The sequence below is a fragment of the Capra hircus genome, chromosome 8 (assembly GCF_001704415.2).
Source record: "Capra hircus breed San Clemente chromosome 8, ASM170441v1, whole genome shotgun sequence".
NCBI classification, from domain to species: Eukaryota; Metazoa; Chordata; class Mammalia; order Artiodactyla; family Bovidae; genus Capra; species Capra hircus.
Window position 1 is genome coordinate 9,255,475 of NC_030815.1, and position 23,491 is coordinate 9,278,965.

Consider the following 23,491-nt stretch of genomic DNA (forward strand, 5'->3'; position numbering starts at 1 on the left):
AGTGGCTGGTAACCTGTGGATTTATGAAGCTCTCTGGAAGAGGTAACTTTTGATTTGTCTTCAAGGGTGATTTCAGCAAACAAGGTGGGGAGGGCAATCCAGGCAGAGGAAATAATTTGCGCCTGGGATCAAACAGAAGATTGGCAGGAAATGAGTCTGAAAGAGGTCGTAAGGTCGCCAATGCCATTTTTCAACTGTTTGTTTTCAGGTGAGGTATCAGCTCATCGACTGCTTATGTCTCAGTACTAATCGCAAGGGAGAGGATGGTGTTGAAGCAGAAGGGCATTTACAAGCTCCAGAGAGGGAAGCGCGCCCGAAGCTCTGCCGGCCTACCCAAGACCACCGACAGGGACTACAAGTCCCGTCATGCAGCTGGGGCGCGCCGGGAGCCGCGGGCCGGCCCCGCCCCTCCATAGGCCCCGCCCTGGCCCCGCCCCTCTCGCCCGTAGCCCCCTCCCGCCCGGTCAGCTCCAAAGAGTTGCCCGGTGGCCGCGGCAGACGGAAGCCGAGCGAGAACCTCGGCGGCGGCAGAATGGGAGACTCCAAAGTGAAAGTGGCCGTCCGGATCCGGCCCATGAACCGAAGAGGTGAGAGCCCAGATCGCCCGGGGCCGCCGCGGCGGAGGCGGCAGGTGCCTGGCGCGCCTTTCCCTTGGCCCCGGCCGCCGTGTGGGGTCCGGCCGGCCCCGCCCCTGAAACCCGCGTCCGGGCGAGGGGGGCGGCCGGCGCGCCCCGAAACCTCGTCCCCCGCTCCCGCCCCGCCTGCGCGGGACGCCCCTCCCTCGCCGACACCGAGTCCCGGGGTGCCGCGGGCCCCACGTCCCATCCCGCTGCCCTTCCGCCGGTGCTCCCGCCCCGCTGCCCTTTCGCCCTCCCGTCTCCCTGCCCTTCCAGGAGGGCGCCCGCATCCAGCGCCCCGGGCTCGCTTCCTCCTTCCCCACCCGGCCCCGGGTCCCGTGCCCCGCGCGCCCCCGCTCGCGGCCCTCCAGCTGTCAGAGCGGCGCCGCCCCGGGGGTCCTCGCCCTCCGGCCTGGCCGGGACAGCCGGGGACCCCCAGGCCTCACGTCGGTGGCCCAGGCGTCCAGACCCCGCACACCCGTGCCTCGCAGCAGGAAGAAGAGCAGGGAGTTGGGGTTACTCCTGAGAAAGTACTCGAGAGAAAAACTCCTTCCTCTTGGTGTTTCACTTTAATGTCCCTTTTAACCTGGACGGTCAGAAAGACTTGTAAATACTTTGATTGAACTTGGGGAGAGGAGTTGCCCGTCCCTACCCCCCCCCCGCTTTTTTTTTTTTTTTTGGACTGTTGAGAAAGTTTTGCTTTTGCTTGAAGTCATATTCGTCATCTCTCAACAATAAATAGCTTAGGTGCCAAGATTCTTGTGAAATTGTATCTTTCAGGCATTCTCTCAATTCTGCAGGGAGGGTAGAGAAAGCAGATAAACCGAGTACATTTTAAATTCTCTTTAGAGAGTCAGATGGAGTAGAGAAAACCTGACTCAAGTCAGAAGAGGTGGGCTGGGCCTTGGCTTTAATGCTTAACTAGGCTCGTGACGGGACAAGTTACTTTAAATGAGATATTGGAAACACCTCCTAAACCAGGTAATACTAGTGGGGATCATTAGAGTCCCAGGAGATGACTTTTCAATTGGTAAGACTCTCAGTGCGAATCATTCGTGTAAGTAACAGAATCATTAAGTCGTTTTCACAACTTATTTGTTCATAGTTCAGTGTGGTTTAGGTCTGTGTAGAAATTGGTTTGCTTTCTAGTTGTCTTTGCTGTATGTTAAGACACACAGATCCAACAGGTTGACGTACTGGCTTTTTTTTTTTTTTTTTTGCGTTGGTGATTCCTCTTGTCCTTGCTTGGTTGGCTAAAGGATGTCAGATGACACACAAGACTTTTCCCCTAAGAACTTAATTACTTTACCTTCTCAAAGAGGGCCTGTTTTGGGTCTTCAGTCTTGGCCTCACCAGCTCCACACTCTGACAAAATGAAAGAACTTAGATGAACTATGGAAGTTTCCTAAAGCTTCTGGTCTTAAAGCAGTTCAGGCAGCTTTATTTCAGTTCATTTCAAGTATATTACCATCACAGTGATTTAGAAACAAAACAGAACACTAAGCCACAGAAAAGGCAAAGTAGCTGGGATTTGATTCTGAAAGGGTGATTTCAGCACATTTAAAAAATTTCCTGTTCACAGAAAACTTGGGAAATGTCAGTGCTAAAAAGAGGCAGCTAACTCAGTTAAAATTCTTCCTTCTTCCCCTCCCCCTGCTTTGAATTTCAGTTTTCCAGGGAAAGTACTGTCCTTTTTACTTATACCTAGTCATTGATTAGATTGTAAGTGTCAGTATTAGAGTTTCAAGGGATGCATAGAGTAATACAGTTTTAGAGTAGATGTTAGCTGTTCTTTTGAACTCATTTTAAAATTAAGGTGTATGCATAGTTCCTTTACCCTTTAAATAGAAGTGCGTTATTTGTGGTAAACTGCCTCATTGATTTAGTGCCATCTCTTATAGCTCCTGAGTGCGTGTGGACTTTTTTTTTTAGTGATTGCTATAGATAATTAAAAGTGGTTTTATTTCTATTTTGTCCTAAAGGAGTCATTTACATACATCTCGAAGATCTAGTGGAATACAATGGAGTGGAATTCTAAAGCCAGTGATTTTTAAACTGCTGTTTAGAGTTTGCTTAAAAAGGCTAAAACCAAGCCGTATTCCTTTCCAGTAATTTTGAAAAAAATTATTTGACCAATTATTACTTCTGGGAAAACTAATGTATTAAGTAATAGTATATAATTATGATGAATGGTAAACTTTTCGTCATAATTGTTTCTCCCTTGGCAGGTTAGTGCAGGAAGCAATCTCAGAAATGACTCTTCACCAGTGAGAATGAGATGAGAATGGGTTCCTGGGATGATGTAGTTTTACTCTATAAAGACTTACTTATTTTTGTGTAATATTTTTCTCTTTTATAATTCTTCTATTTAAAAAAATATATTTTTAATTGGAAGATAATTGCTTCACAGTATTGTGTTGGTCTCTGCCACGTATCATTCTGAATGATTCTTGGAATCCCATTAGCTCCCTGTTGAGGAAAATCTTAAATTGGCAAGAAGTTTCTAGTGTACATTAAGTTCTTCACGCGATTCAGTATCTGACTGGGCTTAGGTATGAAGGTGGATGGGTGGTTTCTTTGCATTTGCTAAACTTGATGTGGGCTCGGGGAACTTAGTTATTTGAACATTCGGCTTTAGGTCTGCTTGAGTAATAGCAAGAATTGTAATGATTAATGAATATGCATTTGTCGGGAATATTTTTCTTGTTATACATTTTAGCATTATTCTAAGAAAACAAAAAATAAAGAGGAAAAAGTCTCCAACATTCCTTCACCGTAACAGTTCACACTCATTTTCTTATTTTCATTCCAGTTTGTATTCACATGCCTGTGTAATTCTACATAGTTTTAATACTACGACTTTTTTTTCCTTTTCTTCCTCTGAAGTTTGAACTTGAACAGCTGAAGTCAAAGGGGTCAAGCTTGTTTTGTCACGAGATCTGGGAGTTCTGTCTGCAGTTCTGTTTGTTTGTCTTTTCATGTCATCTCTGAGACGTGTAGAGCTCACCCAGGAACCTGGCTGTGTTCTGTGTACTGTAAGGAACACCTGTTCATACATTATTAACCAATCTAATTATTAAATGAGCCGAAGTTTTACACCAATAACTGATGGCACTAGTTAGGTCAGCGACATCTCCTGTTCAGCAATTTGATGTTTTATAGGTTTAGATGGCTTGAAAAATATTTAATATTCATTGAATGCCTGCCAGGTGTCCACCTTATATTAGATACTATGGGATTTTATTGCCTTCCCTCAAGGGACTTCCTGTGGCTTAAATATGTGTGAGATTAACTATCGAAATAAATCTAGGTAAAAAACCTATTTGGGAAATATATTTGCGGTCTACCTAACCTGAGGTGTGATGAAACCAAAAATTATGTTAGAAATTTAGCTAGAAAGAAGAAAAAATGGTGAAATGGGTGATTTTGGGTGTTAGGAAGCATGGTCAATACTTTTATTTTAGCAGGGATTTCTCAAGGATTTGGTTTGCATTTCAGTACTTGATGCGGTGACAGTCACAGAGAAGAATCATCATTATGGTGAAAGATACAAAGACTAATGTAATGTGAAGTAGAAGTCAGTGCTTAAGTGAATTGCAGTCCAATATCCCAGTGGATAAGATATTTATAGACGTTAAAAATTATGAAAATCAAAACCATTTAACAAGGAAGACTTCCTTATTTTAGAAAAAGCAGAATGTAAACCAGTATGTGTGACTGTATGGTTGGACCTACTGTTATGATACTACTATGTAAAAACACCAACAGGAACGGGCAAGGGCTAGAGAGAAATGTGAAAAAGTGAGATTGGTGGTTCTTGTCGGGGGAATTTCATTTCCTAAACACTTTTCCTTAGTGTTGGCTGCTATTAGAGCGTTCATATTTTTAAAGTGTGCTTTACAGGGGGGCTTCCTGGGTGGTTCAGTTGTTAGGACTCCGGGCTTCCTCTGCAGTGGGCACAAGTTTGATTCCTGATCAGGGAACTAAGATCCTGCATGCTGCACGGCATGGCCAAGACAAACGAAATAAATAAAGTGCACTTGATGTTGCATGCTCACGAGGAAATGACTGTGCTATGAAAAGGTAGGATTAAAAGGTAAAAACACCTGTAGCAGATTGCTAGTGCCTAAATGCCAAGTGTATGAGAGGGAGATGTGGGAATTTAGAAAGATCCCTCAAAGCCTGGTGATTAGGGAAGTCTTCTCTGTGGAGGGAGGGAGCTTATGGTTGGAATGGGTTTCCCATGGGAGGAGAGAGGCGTAGGGGGAAATTGGTTCTTTGAGAAGGAAGTACGGCCTGAGAGCAAAGGCACAAGGGTAGGAGTGAGCCAGGCAAGTTTAGGCTCAGAGTTGAGATAAGCCTGCCAGGGAGGAGGGTTCTGTCAAGGGGACAGGAGACGGGTGAGATTAGAAAGGTCAGGCGAAGCTGCAGGGGGCCCAGAAGTCTAGCTTCAGGGTGGTCGGTCCGTGTGCCCCGGTCAGCTTTTTATTAATAGAGCTTTGTGTGGGTCTCAAGACACAAGCATGATGAGAAAGATCGCCAGATCCCAGGGCAGGCTGCAAAGCCTGGGTAAGATAAACTGATTCAGGGCAATGTGGTGAAAAACGAAGCCACCTGAAGAGGAAGAGGAAGGAGACCAGTCAACACCAAGTGAGCAGGCGTGAATCCGAAGACAGGTGAGGGAGGGGGGTTCAAAAGGGAGAGGACATATGTATATCATATGATTCATGTTGAGGTTTGACAGAAGGCAGCAAAATCCTGTAAAGGAATTATCCTTCAATAGAAAAAGAAAAAAAGGCGAAACTGGGACTGTAGGAGGACCCTGGTGGTCAGTGAGGAAGAACAGGTGGCCCCGGGGAAGTCAAGGTGCAGTGTGGGGCGGGAGAATCTGTTTGAAACAGGAAGGTATTTTTTGACTCGGAACCCACTGCTGGTTCTTAAGCCTTCTCAGAGAGAGACCTATTTGAAATAGGAAGGTATTTTTTTGACTCGGAACCCACTGCTGGTTCTTAAGCCTCAGAGAGATAACTGGTGTTGGAGTTAGGGATTAGGGGTGACTGTGGATGGAAATTTCTGATATATTTTCTGAAACAGAAGATTCTTGTTCTCTTAACATCTGCTCGATATGCTAATAGAGGACGAGACGCATCTATCACAACATTCTTCTTTTTCTGCTGTCAACTCAGTGACTGAAAATGGGATTTATACTCATTGGACCAGAGGCCTTTGGGGAAGAAAGTACAAGTTTATCAAATCAAAATTCGTTTGAATTGGCATTTATGTTCATCCCTCCCCACCGCTCCATTCTGCCTACCCTCTGCCTCTACTCGCACCTCCATAAAACAGTGACCGGTGTCAACTTTTCCATTTCTTAAGTTCTGAAAATGGAAGAAACCACCAGCAAAACCATTGGTTAAGCAGATGAATTGAGCTGCTTACTGGGTGGAAATGGATTTGTTATTGATCTCTGTGCTCGCTGATCAGTTTCCCTTTGTGTTCAAAAGAGCATGTTCTTAAAGCTTGGCAGGCAGAAGCAGTGTAATCATTAGGAAAGTGTGTGAAACTGGCTGGTGTAAGGGACACACAGTCCACAACCTAACTGGTACTGGGCTTTAACTCTCAGAAGCTGTTGGTATCTTTAAAAGCTGGTATTGGCTCAGAAGGTAAAGAATCTGCCTGCAGTGTAGGAGACCCAGTTCAATCCTAGGGTCAGGAAGATCCCCTGCAGGAGGAGATGGCTACCCACTCCACTTTTCTTGCATGGAGAATTCCATGGACAGAGGAGCCTGGCAGGCTACAGTCCGTGGGGTCACAAAGAATCTGAGACTGAGTGACTAATAGCCACAAGCATTAATGAATTAGCCTATTCAATTTGACATGTGTTGATTGGAGGAAAAAATAATCGCTGCTTTTTGAGAGTTTTCTGTTTGTGAGCTACAGAGTTCATTCCTTTTTATACATTATTCTTGAAACAAGTTTGAAAGGTGGTTATAGAATTTCTATTGAACACAATCTCAGAGAAGTTAGGTAACTTGCCCAGAATTACAAAACCCAGATTTTGGAGCCTGAATTTCTCCTGTTTTGCCATTAAAGCTTGTGCTTTTACTACTATATCAGACATGATGATCTTCGGAGGGATGCTGCCTTCCTGAGTTTGCGTAATTTTCAAAGATGTGCACCATATATGAGAAGCATAAGTCATGATCTTTGACCGACAGAACTTACTGTCTGGTTGGTAATAAGAGGTACACAAGGTGACTCAGTTATAGGGATACAGTACATGCATGCTATATGCTAAGTTGCTTCAGCTGTGTCCAACTCTTCTCGACCCTATGGACTGTGGCCCGCCAGGCTCCTCTGTCTATGGGATTCTCTAGACAAGGATACTGGAGTGGGTTGCCGTGCCCTCCTCCAGAGGATCTTCCCGACCCAGGGATCCCACCTGAGTCTCTTATGCCTCTTTCACTGGCAGGTGGGTTCACACAGACACACACGAGAATATAGTACACAAGTCAGCAATAGTGCTTTTTTTTTTTTGGCCATGCCACATGGCAGGTGGAATCTTAGTTCCCTGACCAGGGTTTGAACCTCTGCCCCCTGCACTTGAAGCATGGAGTGCCAGGGAAGTCCCAACAGTGCCTTATGAATTAAAGAAATGGGGGTAGGACTTGAGAATGATGAGGAATGGGCTGAAGGCAGTTGACCAGGAGGAAGACAAGGCAAGTGGGGTGCATAGCATGAGTTGTTGAACTTAACAAAAGGTGGATGCAGGAATTAGCCAGATACTTGCAAGAACAGGGGGAAAGTTAGCTGTAAAAATTCAAACAGCAGGAAGCAGACAGTATCTGTGTAAATAACAGTTAAAAAGAGTGCTGAACTAGATTATTTTGGTCAATCTTTCCAAAAATGCTAGGAGAATTTGTACGATAACTCATTTTACAGACAAGAAAGTGGAAACTTAGACAGAGTTTCCTACTTGCACCAGATCACATGCTTATCAGGTAGAGGAACAGAGGATTGGAACCTGGGCAGTTCAACTCTGGAGCCACAGCCCTTAAATTCTGTGCTTTCTTGGAAAAGCTGGAAGAATGTGGCGAGTAGGGGATGAGAGGAGTGATGGGAGGTGGCTTCACTGAATTCGAGAGGTTTGTGGGGAGCAGAGCAGAATGAAGTTACTGAAGTGAGGTTCAGGCAGATTCAGGGGGGATCTCGGACAGGATAAGGGGTGCAGTGACTGTAGGTTTGTTTTAGGTAAAATTGGTATGTAACATATTAGTTCCAGGTGTACAGCTTAACTCTTAAAAAGTGATCACTACAATAAGTCTAGTAACCATGTCACCAAACAATTAGTGACATTTTCCTTCACCCATTTTGCCAGCTTCCAACCCTCTTCTCCTGTATAGCCACTGGTCTGTCCTCTGTCTGTGAGTTTTGTTTTGTTTTGTATTCTTTATATTTAAATTTTCCTATATAAATGAAATCATACCGTGTTTGATTTGCTTAGTGCAGTACATTCCTCAGAGTCCATCTGTGTTGTCGCCAATGTCTAGGTTTTGAAAGGGGCAGTGGCACTGTTACAGAGATGCTCTTGGAAGAGGGATTAAGGTCTGCATCTTTACCTTGCTCACAAGCTGGTACGTGAGCTTGTCCCCGTTAGACGGGTGCTGGTGAAAGACGCAGGACTTTGGGGTCAGATTTCGCCTGCAAATCCCGCAGGAGTGACGTGGAGGGTCCAGACGGATGCTGTGCCAGCAGTGGGTTGGGGTTGCGTCTGAGGAGCACTGAGCTGGGGAACCCCACTGCTCTTAAGCGGTGAGCAAACCTGATGTTTGTCCTGAAGGTAGCTGGCTGGGACCGCATTCCTGAGAGGTGGGCGAGGCAAAGTGCCTTTGAGGCCTTGCATTTCAAGGTGGTGTGAAAGCAGCCAAGATTTAGGAAGTAGAGTGAAAGTTGCTCAGTCGTGTCCAACTCTTTGCGACCCCATGGACTATACCATCCATGGAGGGAGTTCTCTCAGCTAGAATACTGGAGTGGGTAGCCTTTCCCTTCCCCAGGGCATCTTCCCAACCCAGGGATCGAACCCAGGCCTCCCGCATTGCAGGCGGATTCTTTACCGGCTCAGCCACAGGGGAAGCCCTAGGCAATATGGGACGACTGCAGCGCTTCCAGTTTAGACGACTAAGTGAGCGAGTGCTGGTGTCCCCCTGAGATCAGACATGCGGGAGAAGCAGGCTTTAAGGGAGAGGTATGGGCAGTTATGAGCTCTATTGTTAGACATTCAGCAGTATTTGGTCAGCGCTTACCACATGCCACCCACTGCACCTACAACTTCAGATAAGATGTAGTGTATGCCTGGAAGAAACGTAACAGACTTGTTGAGTTTTAGGTTCTGAAGTGCAGCCAATGGGTGGATCGAGAAAACTGGTGTACAGGAGGCTGTAAATAAGGGACTGGAGATTTGGGTAGATTTGGAAGTTGTTGCAAGACAGCAAAAAAGACACAGATGTGTATAACGGACTTTTGGACTCAGAGGGAGAGGGTGGGATGATTTGGGAGAATGGCAGTGTAACATGTATACTATCATGTAAGAATCGAATCGCCAGTCTATGTCCGACGCAGGATACAGCATGCTTGGGGCTGGTGCACGGTGATGACCCAGAGAGATGTTATGGGGAGGGAGGTGGGAGGGGGGTTCATGTTTGGGAACACATGTACACCCGTGGTGGATTCATGTCAATGTATGGCAAAAACCAATACAGTATTGTAAAGTAAAATAAAGTGAAAAAAAAAAAAAAAAGAAGATCTTATAGAACACCAAGGAGATGGCGCCCCACTCCATAATTCTTACCTGGAGAATCCCATGGACAGAGGAGCCTGGTGGGCTACAGTCCATGGGGTTGCAAAGAGTGGGACATGACTGAGCGACTTCACACACACACACACAGAGAACACCAAATCAAGGCATGTTCCTGAAGGAGGAGGTCACAGAGGCTGAGAAGACAGGCATAAGGAAAAGCAGGTGAAAGTAATGTGGTGGCCCAGGGTGAAGAACGGCGGAAGAATTTTGACTGAATGAATGAATTGCTGTTGGCGTGTTGGTAGTGGGCCGAGAAGTCAGTGTGTGTGCACATATGGAGGCAGTGAATATACGTGAGTTTTCTTTCAAGAAATGCCTTATAGAAAGCGATGGTAAAGAATGGTCTTCTGGAGATGAGCAACAGGCCTCCCCCGCTCCCTGCCAACCCAAGTCTGGGAGTTGTTTGAGCCTTTTTATCAATAGAGAGGAATAGGCAATAGAGTGGGGAATTTTTGAAATATAGAGGGAAGAGGATAATTATACAATGGGGAAGCCCTAGAGTGTTTGATTTTCTTGATGAGCTAGAATGTGAGGTTATTAATTGTGAGTGAGAATTGGGCTGGTTGGGTTTTTCAAAGTAGTGATTATTTAGAGATGTGGTTGAGGGACTTGAACCATAGTGTACATCCATTGATGGTAGTGGGACCATTCCTTCTGAGCTATTTTTGAGATGTAATTCACCTATCCAAAGTGTATAATTCAGTGGCTTTTAGTGTATTTGCAGAGTTGTGCAATGATCGCCGCTATTGGATTCCAGAACATTTTTTATCATCCCTACGAGAGACACTCTCTGGTTAGTGGTTACTCTCCATCCACCCCACTCCCATCCCCTCCCCTCTCCCCACAGCCCTTAATCTACTTCTTGTCTCTGTGGATTTCCCTATTCTGGACATCCATATAAATGGTATCACATGATTTATGGACTTTTGTATCTGACTCCTTTCCCTTGGCACAAGTCCTTCAGGACTTATCCATGTTGTAGCATGAATCAATACTTCATTCCTTTTTAAGGCTGGATAATATTCTGTGGGGCTTACCTGATGGCTCAGATGGTAAAGAATCCGCCTGGAATGTGGGAGACCTGGGTCCAGTCCCTGGGTTGGGAAGATCCCCTGGAGGAGGGCATGGATACCCACTCCAGTATCCTTGCCTGGGGAATCCCCAAGGACTGAGGAGCCTGGCAGACTGCAGTCCACAGGGTCACAGAGAATCAGACTGAGTGACTAAGCACAACACAGCAGTATTCTGTGACATGGCCATGCTGCACTTTGATGCCCATTCTCAGTTGGTAGGCGTCTGGCTTGTTTCCATTTTTTGGCTATTTATGAATCATGAACATTTGTGTAATGTAATAATAAGTTATTGTGTGTTTTCATTTCTCTTGAGTATGTATACAAGTGGAATTACTGGGTCATGTAGTAACTCTAACTTCTGTGGAACTGCCCGATGGTCTTCCAGAGTTGCTGCACCGTTTTACATTGCCCCCAACGATGTGTGAGGGTTTCAGTTTCTACATGTCTTCCCCATCAGTTTTATTGTCCTTCTCTTTGATCGCTGTCCTAATGGGTGTGGAGTCTCACTATGATTTTTGATTTGCTTGTCCCCAATGTCTAATAATGTTAACTAAGCATATTTTCATGTGCGTGTTGGCCATTTGTATATATTTTCAGAGATCTCTATTCAAACCCTATTCTTATTTTTAAAGTGGGATTATCTTTTTTTTTTTAATTATTGTTGAATTCTTAGAGTTCTTTATATGTTCTGGATGCCAGTCCTGTAACAGATGTGAGATTTGCAGATATTTTCTTGAGCATGTGGGTTGCCTTTTCATTTTTTCAGTGGTGCCCTTTGAAGCACAAAAGGTTTTCATTCTGATGTGGTCCAGTTTATCTGTTTTTTTCTTTTGTTGCTTGCGCTTTTGATTTGATCTCTAAGAAACCAGTGCCCAACTCGCAGCCATGTGGATTTAGTGTGAATATTTTCTAAGAGTTTTATAGTTTTAGCTCATGCATTTACTTAGGTCTTTGATTTGTTTGGAGTTAGTTTTTAAAATTTATTTTTGTTGGCTGTGTGGCTTATGGGATGTCGGTTCCTGACTAGGGATTGAATCTGGACCCTTGGCCGCAGAAGCCCGGAATCCTAGCCATTAGGACACCAGGAAACCCCTGGAATTAATTTTTGAATGAGGGGTGACGTAGAAATCAATTTCATCTTTCTGTATGTAGATAGCCAATTGTCCTAACACCATTTGTTGGAATGACTATATTTTCCCCATTGGATTGTCTTGGCACCCTTGTTGAAAATTAGTTGACCGTAAATGTGAAAGCATATCTCTGGATTCTCAGTTTTATTCCATTGATTTATATGTCTGTTCTTAGGTTAGTACCCCGCTGTCTGATTAGTATAGCTTTGTAGTAAGTTTGAAACTGGTGACACTGGTCTTTCTGCTTTGTTCTTCTTTCTTCAAGATAAACTTGTTTATTCTGGTTTTGCCTTACAAGTTTTTAAAGACCAACTTCCTATCCCTGTGAAGTTGATTCGTTTCTTGAAAATAGACTCAAGAGTATTTCAGTTGTTTTGGTATTATCATCCCTCTTCCCCTTACCAGGCATCTTGTCTAGGATTTTCCCTCAGTCCTCAGTTATTTCTTTAGCCGTATTAGAACTCAGTTATATTTTATCTTTTGTTTATTGAATAGATTCTCATGTTCAGTGGTAAAAACATAGAAGTAGGTGATTAGGACGTTTTATATAATCTCTTACTAGAAAGCAGACTACTTCTTTGTTTTTTTTTTTTTTTTCTTGTGTGGCATCACATCCCTTTTTTCACCCTGGCTCATTGTTTGTGTCCAGTTGTGCCCAGCTCTTTGTGACCTTGTGGACTGCAGCTCGCCAGGCCTCCCTGGCATCACATCCCTTTTTTCTCCTTGAGTCAGTGGGCCTCAAAAGGGTCCCAAGCCACTTGTAGTTATAGTAAAGAACTGTAAGTCTTATTTCCTATTCTAATAAGACTACTACAGTCCCTTTGGGAAAACAAGCGCTTCATATATGAAGTATTAGTGATGAATATTACGAGCATACACAGACATGTAAAATGCTAAGTTTATGACACAGATTATTGAAAATAGAACCATATAAAGCATGTAGAATTTGCAATCTAACATGTGACTCTTACAGATATCAATAATTTACTATCTTCCTTTAAAAAATGGACACTTGTGAATTTAACAGTAAGTTATAGATAGGTAAAAGGAGGTTTACTTGTATTTCTGAGTAGTAGGTGTGGTCTGAAAATTATTATTAATTTTCTGGAGAATTTGAAAGGCAGATTACTGAAAGGACCGCTCAGAATTATTCTGTGCACTCTGAGAATGATGCATCTCCCCAGACAGAACATGAGTTATGTAAAGGGAGTCTCCCAGGCCCTGCCCATCTTTGACTATGATGTCATTGGAGACAGGGCCATCGCTGATTTATGCATTGAAGAAAGACTCATTTCAAATTATTGTTCACTTTTACAAGGTGACTAATTTGCTGGCTGAGTAAACTGAATTGTCAGCTGTTAATATTTTATTCATCTTAAGGAACTTGACCTAGAAAAAGATCCTGTTTGGAAAATAATATGGAATCTTCAATGTCAGTGGAGTAAATTTCTGTCTGTCTGTCTTTTTCTAAGGACCAGGGATACATCAAAGCATTCATGGTTCTGAGTACTGTAAAACTTGATTAGTCATAACATAAACTTAGAGCACTACTTAACTCTCATTTTTTATTGGTTTTCAGACATAGTGCTGATTAAATACCAATCTTATTATTTTATGCTTCCCTGGGAGTAAGCTGTTGTCTATGTGTTACTTATTATACTAATGATGAGTATTTAGTGCTATTTATTTATTGTGGTAAGATAGATAAAAAATTGACCATCTTAAACCACTTTTAAGTGTACAGTTCAGTGGCATTAAGTACATTAACATTGTTATGGAACTATCACCACCATCCATCTCTAGAACTTTTTTATCTTGCAGAACTGAAACTCCATACCCGTGAAATACTAACTCCCTGTGGACCCTTTAGCCCCACCCCTGGCAGCTACCATCACACTTTTTGTCTCTGACTTTGAGTACTGTAAGTGTCTCATACAAGTGGAATCCTGCAAAACTTATCCTTTGTGACTGGTTTATTTTTCTTAGTACAGCATCTTCAAGGTTCGTACATGTTTTAGCAGAATTTCATTCTTTTTAAAGATTGAATCATTTTCCATTGGAAAAAAATATATATACATATACATATACACACACCACATTCTGTGTATCCATTCATCCACTGATGGAAAGTTGGGTTGCTTCCACCTTTCAGCTGTTGTGAATAATGCTGCTGTGCACATGGGTGTTCATGTGCGTTCTTGTTCACTTTCATGCTGTTAGAGCATAACAGCTAGATTTTTATCTTTTTAACCAAAGTGTTGTTCCAGACTAAGAGGAAGGTGTTTATCTTTTGGATTTTTGGTAGGTGTTTAAATTTTTTTCTTTTTTTAAATCCAGCTTAAATTTGAGGCCTAAATTTGGCATTGCAATTTAATCATGGCTTTGCTTTCTAAGGGGCTTCCCTGGTGGCTCAGACGGTAAAGGGTCTGCCTGCAATGCAGGAGACCCGGGTTTGATCCCTGGGTTGGGAAGATCCCCCGGAGAAGGAAATAGCAATCCATTACAGTACTCTTGCCTGGAAAATCCTGTGGATGGAGGAGCCTGGTAGGCTACAGTCCATGTGTGGCAAAAGAGTTGGACACGACTTCACTTTCACTTTCTTTGCTATCTGAGAAGTATAGAGCAAGAAGTTTTCCGTGGAGAAGGTGTCATAATTAGAATTTTGAAGCAGTATAATTTTATTCAAGCATTGATGACATTTAGGTGTAAAATGCTTTTCATATATTTGACCCTTGATTTTTTGTGTATGTTAGTCGCTCAGTCATGTCTGACTGCGACCCCACGGACTATAGCCCACCAAGCTCCTCTGTCCATGGAGTTCTCCAGGATACCAGCGAAGAATACTAGAGTGGGTTGCCATTCCCTTCTCCAGGGGATCTTCACAACCCAGGGATCGAACCCCTGTCTCCTGCATTGGAGGCGGATTCTTTACCATCTGAGCGACCAGAGAATCTGACCCTTAAACTCTCTTCACTGCTCTTATTTGCTTGGGTGTGTGTCCTGGATGTTCCACCCATATTCTAAACAGTCTTGTGAAAAACCTTCTTGTAACAGCACTGGGGTGGAATTTTATTTGATAATAAAAACTGAGCAATAAAGAAGTGAAGATAGTTATTTATAATTTTAAAGGCCACCTCCAGAGGGTTAAATGTATAGACTTTTGTTAGGGTTGCCCTCTTTAGGGCAAAATGAGCTTAGGTTGACTATATTAGCTGTTGGGTAGTTCTTTGAATTATAAAGGATTTTCTGGGAATTGGTTCCTTAATCATGCCATTAAATGTTGTCAAATTATTAATGTATCTAGTGAAGTCATGAGGGGTAAGATGGAGGAGCTGTGAAGAGTATAGGAGAAACGCCTACAAATATTGAAGGAAAATGTTTGAATCCTGTCTCAATTCCAGATCATGCGAAATGAAGGCAAAACTCTGATGGGGTGGGGGAAGTATTTGCTTTACAGCTTTGCAGGCATGCATTTTAGATGTGCACTTTTGATACAGAACTATACATGCAGCTCCTTTGCTCAGACCAAACGTTCTTGCAAGAAACTAATATCTGACTTTGTGGTGGGTGGTGAGATAGCAGATTCTGAGTCAGTACAATTTCCGGAGGCTTGATAATGCATTTGTGTATAATATACACATATGGGGCTGGCCAATACAGCATGTCAGAGGTCATAAAGGGGTGGTATTAACAAAGTACGATGTGTGCAAACTTTTCTTGAGCTCTGGGCCTAGGGAATGTCGTGTGCATGCTTAGTTGTGTCCAACTCTTTTGCGACCCCATGGACTGTAATCTGCCAGGCTCCTCTGGCCATGGGATTTCCCGGGCAAAAATCCTGCAGTGGGTTGCTAATTTCTTCTCCAGGGGATCTTCCCAACCCAGGGACTGAACCTGTGTCTAGTGCATTGACAGGCAGATTCTTTCCCTGGGGACCTCCTGGGAAGCCTGGGCCTGAGGAAAGGAAGAAGTAATAAGGGCTTGGAAAGTTTCTTCATCGTGACTAAGGCTTTCTTGCAGCATTTCTGTGACAGTATACAGTGGATTTAAACTCAAGTATTAGAAATAGACTTTACTACTAGTTGAAATATAAGTCTTCCACACCTGGATAAAACAGGTCTGTTTTCTTTTCACTTCTCGTTGCCTAAAAACTGTATTGGCTAAAAGCCCGACCACTAAATTTTTCGTACTTATAGATTATGTCTTTGCAAACAAATGTATTGATAAAATAACTGATCTGAGAAAAGCTGAGTTGTGGTAGGACGGGAAAGGAAATTTTTGTTTTGTTTGTTTTCCATTTGTCTCAGTTACGTAACTTAAAGCAATCAAACAAAGAAATAAATCCTCTTTCCTGGCAGTGGGAATACTCTAAAGTTGTAATGAGTTTGACATTGACATTTGGGCAAGGTTCTTAGAAAAATACAAAATGACTCCAGTTGAGCGCAGTTTCTTTCGTCAGAGCATATCTTTGCGTAGTAGAGATAAGGCAAACAGAAACTGTTGCATACTTTGGGTCAGAAATGTAGAGGAATATGAAAATAAGAGAACACGATGTGGCCTATATACATTAAAAAAAACCCGCAAAACTTTTAGATACAGTTCACATTTCATACAGCTCAGCCACATCAGTCGTGTTTACTGCACTCATGCAGTTGTGAAAACCATCAGCACAATTTTAGAACATCTTCATCACCCCCAGTAGAAACCTATACCCGCTGGCAGTCACGCCTCAGCTATAGGTAGTAGCTAGTCTGTTTTCCGTCTCTATTTGCCTGTTCTGAATGTTAGAAATAAGTAAAATCTTACACTGTATGGTCTTTTGTGACTGGCTTCTTTCAGTTAGCACAGACTTCATTTGTGTTTTAGTATATATCAGTTCAGTTCAGTTGCTCAGTCATGTCCAACTCTTTGCGACCCCATGGACTGCTGCACGCCAGGCCTCCCGGTCCATCACCAACACCCGGAGCTTAATCAAACTCATGTCCATCGAGTCGGTGATGCCATCCAACCATCTCATCCCCTGTCGTCCCCTTCTCCTGCCTTCTATCTTTCCCAGCATCAGGGTCTTTTCCAATGAGTCAGCTCTTCGCATGACGTGGCCAAAGTATTGGACTTTCAGCTTCAGCATCAGTCCTTCCAACGAATATTCAGGACTGATTTCCTTTAGGATGGACTGGTTGGATCTCCTTGCAGTCCAAGGGGATCCAACACCACAGTTTAAAAACATCAATTCTTTGGCGCTCAGCCTTCTTCACAGTCCAACTCTCACATCCATACATGACCACTGGAAAAACCATAGCCTTGACTAGACGGACCTTAGTCGGCAAAGTAATGTCTCTGCTTTTGAATATGCTATCTAGGTTGGTCATAACTTTTCTTCCAAGGAGCAAGCGTCTTTTAATTTCATGGCTGCAGTCACCATCTGCAGTGATTTTGGAGCCAAAAAAATAAAGTCTGCCACTGTATGTATCAGTACCTACTTAATTGCTAAGTAGTGTTCTGTTTTATGGATATACCACGTTTGTCCATCGAAGGACACTTGAGTTTCCACTTTTTAGCTGCTATGAATAGCCAAATAACACTGCTATGAACTTCTATGTATAAACTTTTGTAGAGACATAGGCTTCTCTTGGGTGTATCTCTATGAGTGGGAGTTGTTGGGTCATATGCTAATTCTATGCGTAACCATTAGGAACTGCCAGACTGTTTTCTAAAGTGACTGCACCATTTTCTATTCCCACCAGTACTGTATATAGGTTCCAGTTTTTCCATGTCCTTACCTATACTTACCTGGCTTGTTTTGGACATGATCCAATTTACACTTTTATTATTTCTTCTTCTTTAAATTGCAATATCACTGACAGTGTTTATATTAGTTATATGTCATTTTGCTTAGTTATGCTAGTGGATATGAAGTGGTATCTCATGGTTTTCATTTGCATTTCCCCATTGCGTAATGATGTTGAGCATCTTTTCTTGTGGTCATTGGCCATTTTTGTATTTTTGTTTTTTTGGAGAGGTGTCTGTTCAAATCTTTGCCCATTTTATTTTCTTATTTTGACCGTTCCATGTGGCATATGAGATCTTAGTTCCCCAGCCTGAGATTGAACCCGTGCCTCCTGGAAGCATGGAGTTTTAATTACTGGACTACCAGGGAAGTCCCAGTCTTTGCCCATTTTAAAATTATTGAGCTGTACGAGTTCTTTATATTTTCTGATGCAAGTCCCTTATTAGATATATGATTCACAAACATTTTCTCAATTCCATAGATTATCTTTTTACTCCCTGATGGTATCGTTTGAAGCACAGAAGTTTTTCTTTTCTTTTTTTTTTTTTTTTTTGAAGTTTTTCGTTTTGATGAGGCTGTGCTAGCACCATTTGTTGAAATGACTGTACTTACCCCATTGGATTTTTTTGGCACTGTTGTCATTTGGCCATAAATCTGACTGTAATTTTGGACTCTCTGTTTCATTGATCCACGTATCTGTCCTTCTTTTATTAGTACCATGATTACTGTAGTTGTGTAGTAAGTTTAGAATCGACAAATGCAGTCTTTGTATTTTGTTCTTCAAGGTTTTTTGGGTATTCTAGGTCTCGTGCATTTCTACATAGAATCAGCTTGTTAACTTTTGAAAAAAAAAAAAGTTGGCTGGGATTTTAATAGGGATTTGTTGAGTTATTGTATTGGGGAGTTATTGCTATCCTAATAGTATTAAGTCTTTTACTTCATAAATATTTCTTTCTATTTTAAGTGTTTAATTTCTTTCAACAATATTTTGGAATCTTCAGTGTCTGTTTTGCACTTCTTTTAAGATTTTACCTAAGCATTTAAGTCTTTTTGATATAAATGAATCAAAAATGTTATAAATGAAATTTTCGTAACTTCATTTCTGGTTTTTTTATTGCTGGTGTATGGAAACAATTGATCTTTGCGTATTGATCGCATATCCTACAACTTTGCAAAACCTGTTTATTCTAGTAGCTTTTTAGTGGATTTGTTAGGATTTTCTATATATAAGATCCTATCTTGTGCAAATAAAGGTAGTTTTATTTATTCTTTTCAGTTGGGATGCCTTATGTTAGTTTTTCTTGCTTACCTGCGCTGACCAGAAATTCTGGCACAACCTTGAATAGGCTCAGTAGTAGACATCCTTGTCTTCTTTTTTTTAATTGGTGTATAGGTGATCTAAAATGTTGTGTTTCAGGTGTAGATATCCTTGTCTTATTTCTGATGTTAGTAGGTAGGCTGTTGAGTCTTTTACCATTAAGTGTGAAGTTAGCTGCAAGTTTTTTAGATGCCCTGTATCAGGTCAACTGAGGAAGTTCCTGTGTATTTCTCGTTCGTTGAATGTTTCTGTTTTGAAACAGTGTTGGATTTTTTCGGTCAAATGCTTTTTCTGACATATGTTGCTTCAAAAATGACTCATTTTTTGTTTTTCTTTTTTCAATCTGCAGAAATTGACTTGCACACCAAATGTGTGGTGGATGTAGATGCAAACAAGGTTATTCTCAATCCTGTAAATACCAACCTTTCCAAAGGTGATGCCCGGTAAGTTAAGAACCAGTGTTATGACCGATGGGGTTTTAAAAGACGGAAGGCACCAGTGTCTGCTGAACTGAATTCAGCTGAACAAATGTTGAGTGCTTTCTGTGTGGAGACGTATTGCTGCCAGCTCGGTGAGATGAGGTTTGTTATTATAATATGGAAGGACCGAGTGCCTGATTGAGCGTCATGGGTGGCACAGTGATGGTATTAGAAGCGCGGAGAAGAGAATGTTGGTGAAGTACCTGGGGAGGTCTTCCTGAAGGAGACGATATTGGCTGGAGGCTTAGCTGAGATGTAAATGGGAAGAAGTAGGGAGGAAGGGAAGGCTTTTCAGTTGCTCCTCATCATGGGGGGGTTTTACTTCTGCCAGTTCCTATCCTAGCCTATCAGTCAGAACCCATTTCAAGTGTTCTTTTCTCCCTGAAGACTTTCTTCCAGCCCTTAGTAGATTCCTTTCCTTAAAGTCCCTGTGAGCTATAATCTGTGCCACCTAATTTAATTATGGTGTCTTGTTTTGAATTATTAATTATAGCTCAATAGTAAATTTTAAGGTCTTGGAAGGAAGGGACTCTCTGTCAGGAGTTGGGGATGAAACACTTGAGCCTCACTTCTGGGTTTAAGTGATCATATGAACCAAAGGGAGAGCAAGAGGGTATAAAGAAAACGAACGTGGACAGGAAGGAAGAGATTAATTCAGTTTTTCTTAGCAAGTGCAGGGAAATTACCAGGTAAGTTAGAGTCAGTTTATAGAAGGCTTTGGAAGCAGATGAGATTTGGCCTCTCTTTTTATGGGAAGTTGTCATCTTAGACAGTTTTTGAATTATTGTCATTAAGGAAGCGGATTAGGAAGGTTGTTGGATGGCGGTGTCAGGAGTGGATCAGAATGGGGAAAGACTAGCTTTGTGTAGAGATCAGCTATCAGAGATGTTTTTGTGCCGTTCCTGAGAGTGGAGAACGCATGGTGCCCACCATGATGCTTTGTGCCAAGTAGATGCTTCAGAATACTTGCAGAGACAGTGTTGTTTGCGAAAGTACACCCAAAGGCACTCCATGAAAGTTCTTTCGAGTTGAATTAAGTTGAAAAGAGCCCTTGATGTGGAGTCAGAAAATATGAAATCGAGTCCCTACTTACCTTATTGTAGGTGGTTTGTTGTTGTTTAGTTGCTCAGTTGCGTCCCACTCTTTTGTGACCCCATGATTTGTAGCCCACCAGACCCCTCTATCCATGGGATTTCCCAGGCAAGATTGCTGGAATGGGTTGCTGTTTCCTGCTCCAGGGGATCTTCCCGGCCCAGGGATCGAACCTGCATCCCCTGCACTGGCAGGCAGATTTCTTTACCACTGAGCCACCGTCCTAAAGGGTGATGCTGTGAAAGTGCTGCACTCAGTAGGCCAGCAGATTTGGCTGCAGGACTGGAAAAGGTCAGTTTTCATTCCAATCCAAAAGAAAGGCAATGCCAAAGAATGCTCAAACTACCACACAGTTGCACTCATCTCACACGCTAGTAAAGTAATGCTCAAAATTCTCCAAGCCAGGCTCAACAGTATGTGAACCATGAACTTCCAGGTGTTCAAGCTGGATTTAGAAAAGGCAGAGGAACCAGAGATCAAATTGCCAACATCCGCTGGATCATGGAAAAAGCAAGAGAGTTCCAGAAAAACATCTATTTCTGCTTTATTGACTATGCCAATGCGTTTCACTGTGTGAATCACAATAAACTGTGGAAAATTCTGAAAGAGATGGGAATACCAGACCACCTGACCTGCCTCTTGAGAAACCTGTATGCAGGTCAGGAAGCAACAGCTAGAACTGGACATGGAACAACAGGCTGGTTCTAAATAGGAAAAAGGGTATGTCAAGGCTGTATATTGTTACCCTGGTTGTTTAACTTCTATGCAGAGTACATCAAGAGAAATGCTGGGCTGGAAGAAGCACAAGCTGGAATCAAGATTGCCAGGAGAAATATCAATAGCCTCAGATATGCAGATGGCACCACCCTTGTGGCAGAAAGCAAAGAGGAACTAAAGAGCCTCTTGATGAAAGTGTAAGAGGAGAGTGAAAAAGTTGGCTTAAAGCTCAACATTCAGAAAACTAAGATCATGGCATCCGGTCCCATCACTTCATGCCAAATAGATGGGGAAACAGTGGAAACAGTGTCAGACTATTTTTTTTGGCTCCAAAATCACTGCAGATGGTGACTGCAGCCATGAAATTAAAAGACGCTTACTCCTTGGAAGAAAAGTTATGACCAACCTAGACAGCATATTCAAAAGCAGAGACATTACTTGGTCAACAAAGGTCTGTCTAGTCAAGGCTACAATTTTTCCAATAGTCATGTATGGATGTGAGAGTTGGAGTATAAAGAAAGCTGAGCTCCAAAGAATTGACGCTTTTGAACTGTGGTGTTGGAGAAGACTCCTGAGAGTCTCTTGGACTGCAAGGAGATCCAACCAGTCCATCCTAAAGGAAATCAGTTCTGAATATTCATTGGAAGGACTGATGTTGAAGCTAAAACTCCAGTATTTTGGCCACCTGGTGCAAAGAACTGACTCATTGGAAAAGACCCTGATACTGGGAAAGATTGAAGGCAGGAGAAGGGGACGACAGAGGATGAGATGCCATCCACTCAGTGGGCATGAGTCTGAGTGAACTCCGGGAGATGGTGATGGACAGGGTGGCCTGGTGTGCTGCAGTCCATGGCATCGCAAAGAGTCGGACACGACTGACCAATTGAACTGAACTGAGCTGGCAGGGAAGCCCTGTAGTTAGTTATTTTTACCTTTTTTGAGCCTTGTCTGTATGATACCTGCCTTATCTGTTTCATTGGGGGGTTTCCTGAAGATCAAATTAGTAATCCTTAAAGTGCTTTGTGAAGTGTTCTGTAAATGTTGAGGTTTATTATTGCCGTAGTGATGTTTCTTAAGCATCTCTAGGATGTGCTGTTACTAGGGTGGGAAAGATGATGAGTCAGAGGTGCAGGGATTTTGAGCCTGCTAATGTAATGACCTACTGTCCTGAGTGTTAACTGAAAACACTAATTTGGGGGAGTATATATTGCTCTTAGAACTTTCAGTCTGAGTACTGTTGTTTTCTTTGGAAATATGGGCAACTCTGAGCAAACTTGGAGGCAATACCCTCTGGTAGAAAAACATTTGGGTTTTGTGTACGGACTGACGATTCAGATTCTGCCTTTGCCGCTTGCTGGCATGGTTATCTTCCTGTGTGTTTTATTTGTAAAGTGTTTCCGTTTTCTATTGCTGTATGACAAATAAATGATCTCAAAAGCTTCGTGCCGTAAAGCAGCAGTAACCATGTACTTTCTTCAAGGTTTGTTTATTTTTGGCTGTGCTGGGTCTCTGCTGCGGTGCGTGGGCTTCTCATTGTGGTGGCCTCCCCCGTTGCGGTGCACAGGCTTCCGTAGCTGCAGGGCGTGGGCTCAGTGGTGGCACCTGGGCTTCGTTGCCCTGCGGCATGTGGAGTCTTCCTGGATCAGGGATCACGCCCGTGTCCCCTGCATTGGGAGGGGGATTCTCAGCCACTGGACCACCGTGGAAGCCCAGTGATCATTATTATCTCACGGTTAGTGTGGCTCAGGAATTCAGGTAGGGCTCAGGGGGGATGGCTTGGTCCAGTCCATGCTGATGAGGGTTCACCAGGAAGACTTGAAGGCGAGGGACCGCAATTAGAAAGCTCACCAGGTCACTTGGGTTGGGTGGTTGATGCTGCCTGTTAGCTGGAGATGTCGCTGGGGCTGCAAGCAGAACGCTGCTCCCAGTCTGGTGGCGGGTTCCAAAGGCAAGTGTCCTGAGAGCGTGAGAAAGCGAGGTGGGAGCAGTATTGCGTTTTGTTTTTTTAAAAAATCGGAGTGGAATTGCTTTACAGTGTTGTGTCTGCTTTACACCAGAGTAAATCAGCTGTATGTGTACACATATGCCCTCTCTCTCGAGCATCCCTCCTCCCCATCCTTGATGTTGTAGCCTTGGCAGTCACACAGCTCTGCCGCATGTTCATGCTGGAGGCTGGTGCAACCAGAGGAGACATAGGCCCATCCGTCTCTGAGTGGAGGAGCACGAGCGTCGCCTAAGGGAAGCATTTTTGGTGGGAAGTATATCGTTGTGGCTCCATCCACAAGGGTGTAATGTCTAACTGATGAGGTAATTGTGAGAATAAAAAGAGCACATAGAACATAAAATAAATGTTTTCTTTCCTTTAGAGATCTTTAAGTCTCAGGGGTTTGCGAAAGAATTAAATAGCACTTTTTGGTTCCACA

General features: G+C 42.9%; 1 protein-coding gene across 1 annotated transcript in view; it reads left to right on the plus strand.

Moving 5' to 3' along the window:
• The window catches only part of KIF13B (kinesin family member 13B), a 205,727-nt gene continuing 182,684 nt past the window's right edge, over positions 449-23,491 (plus strand). The window contains 2 exon segments of the mRNA XM_018051853.1: positions 449-587; positions 19,130-19,223. Of these exon segments, the coding sequence (XP_017907342.1) occupies positions 533-587; positions 19,130-19,223 (149 nt within the window). The 5' untranslated portion in view covers positions 449-532.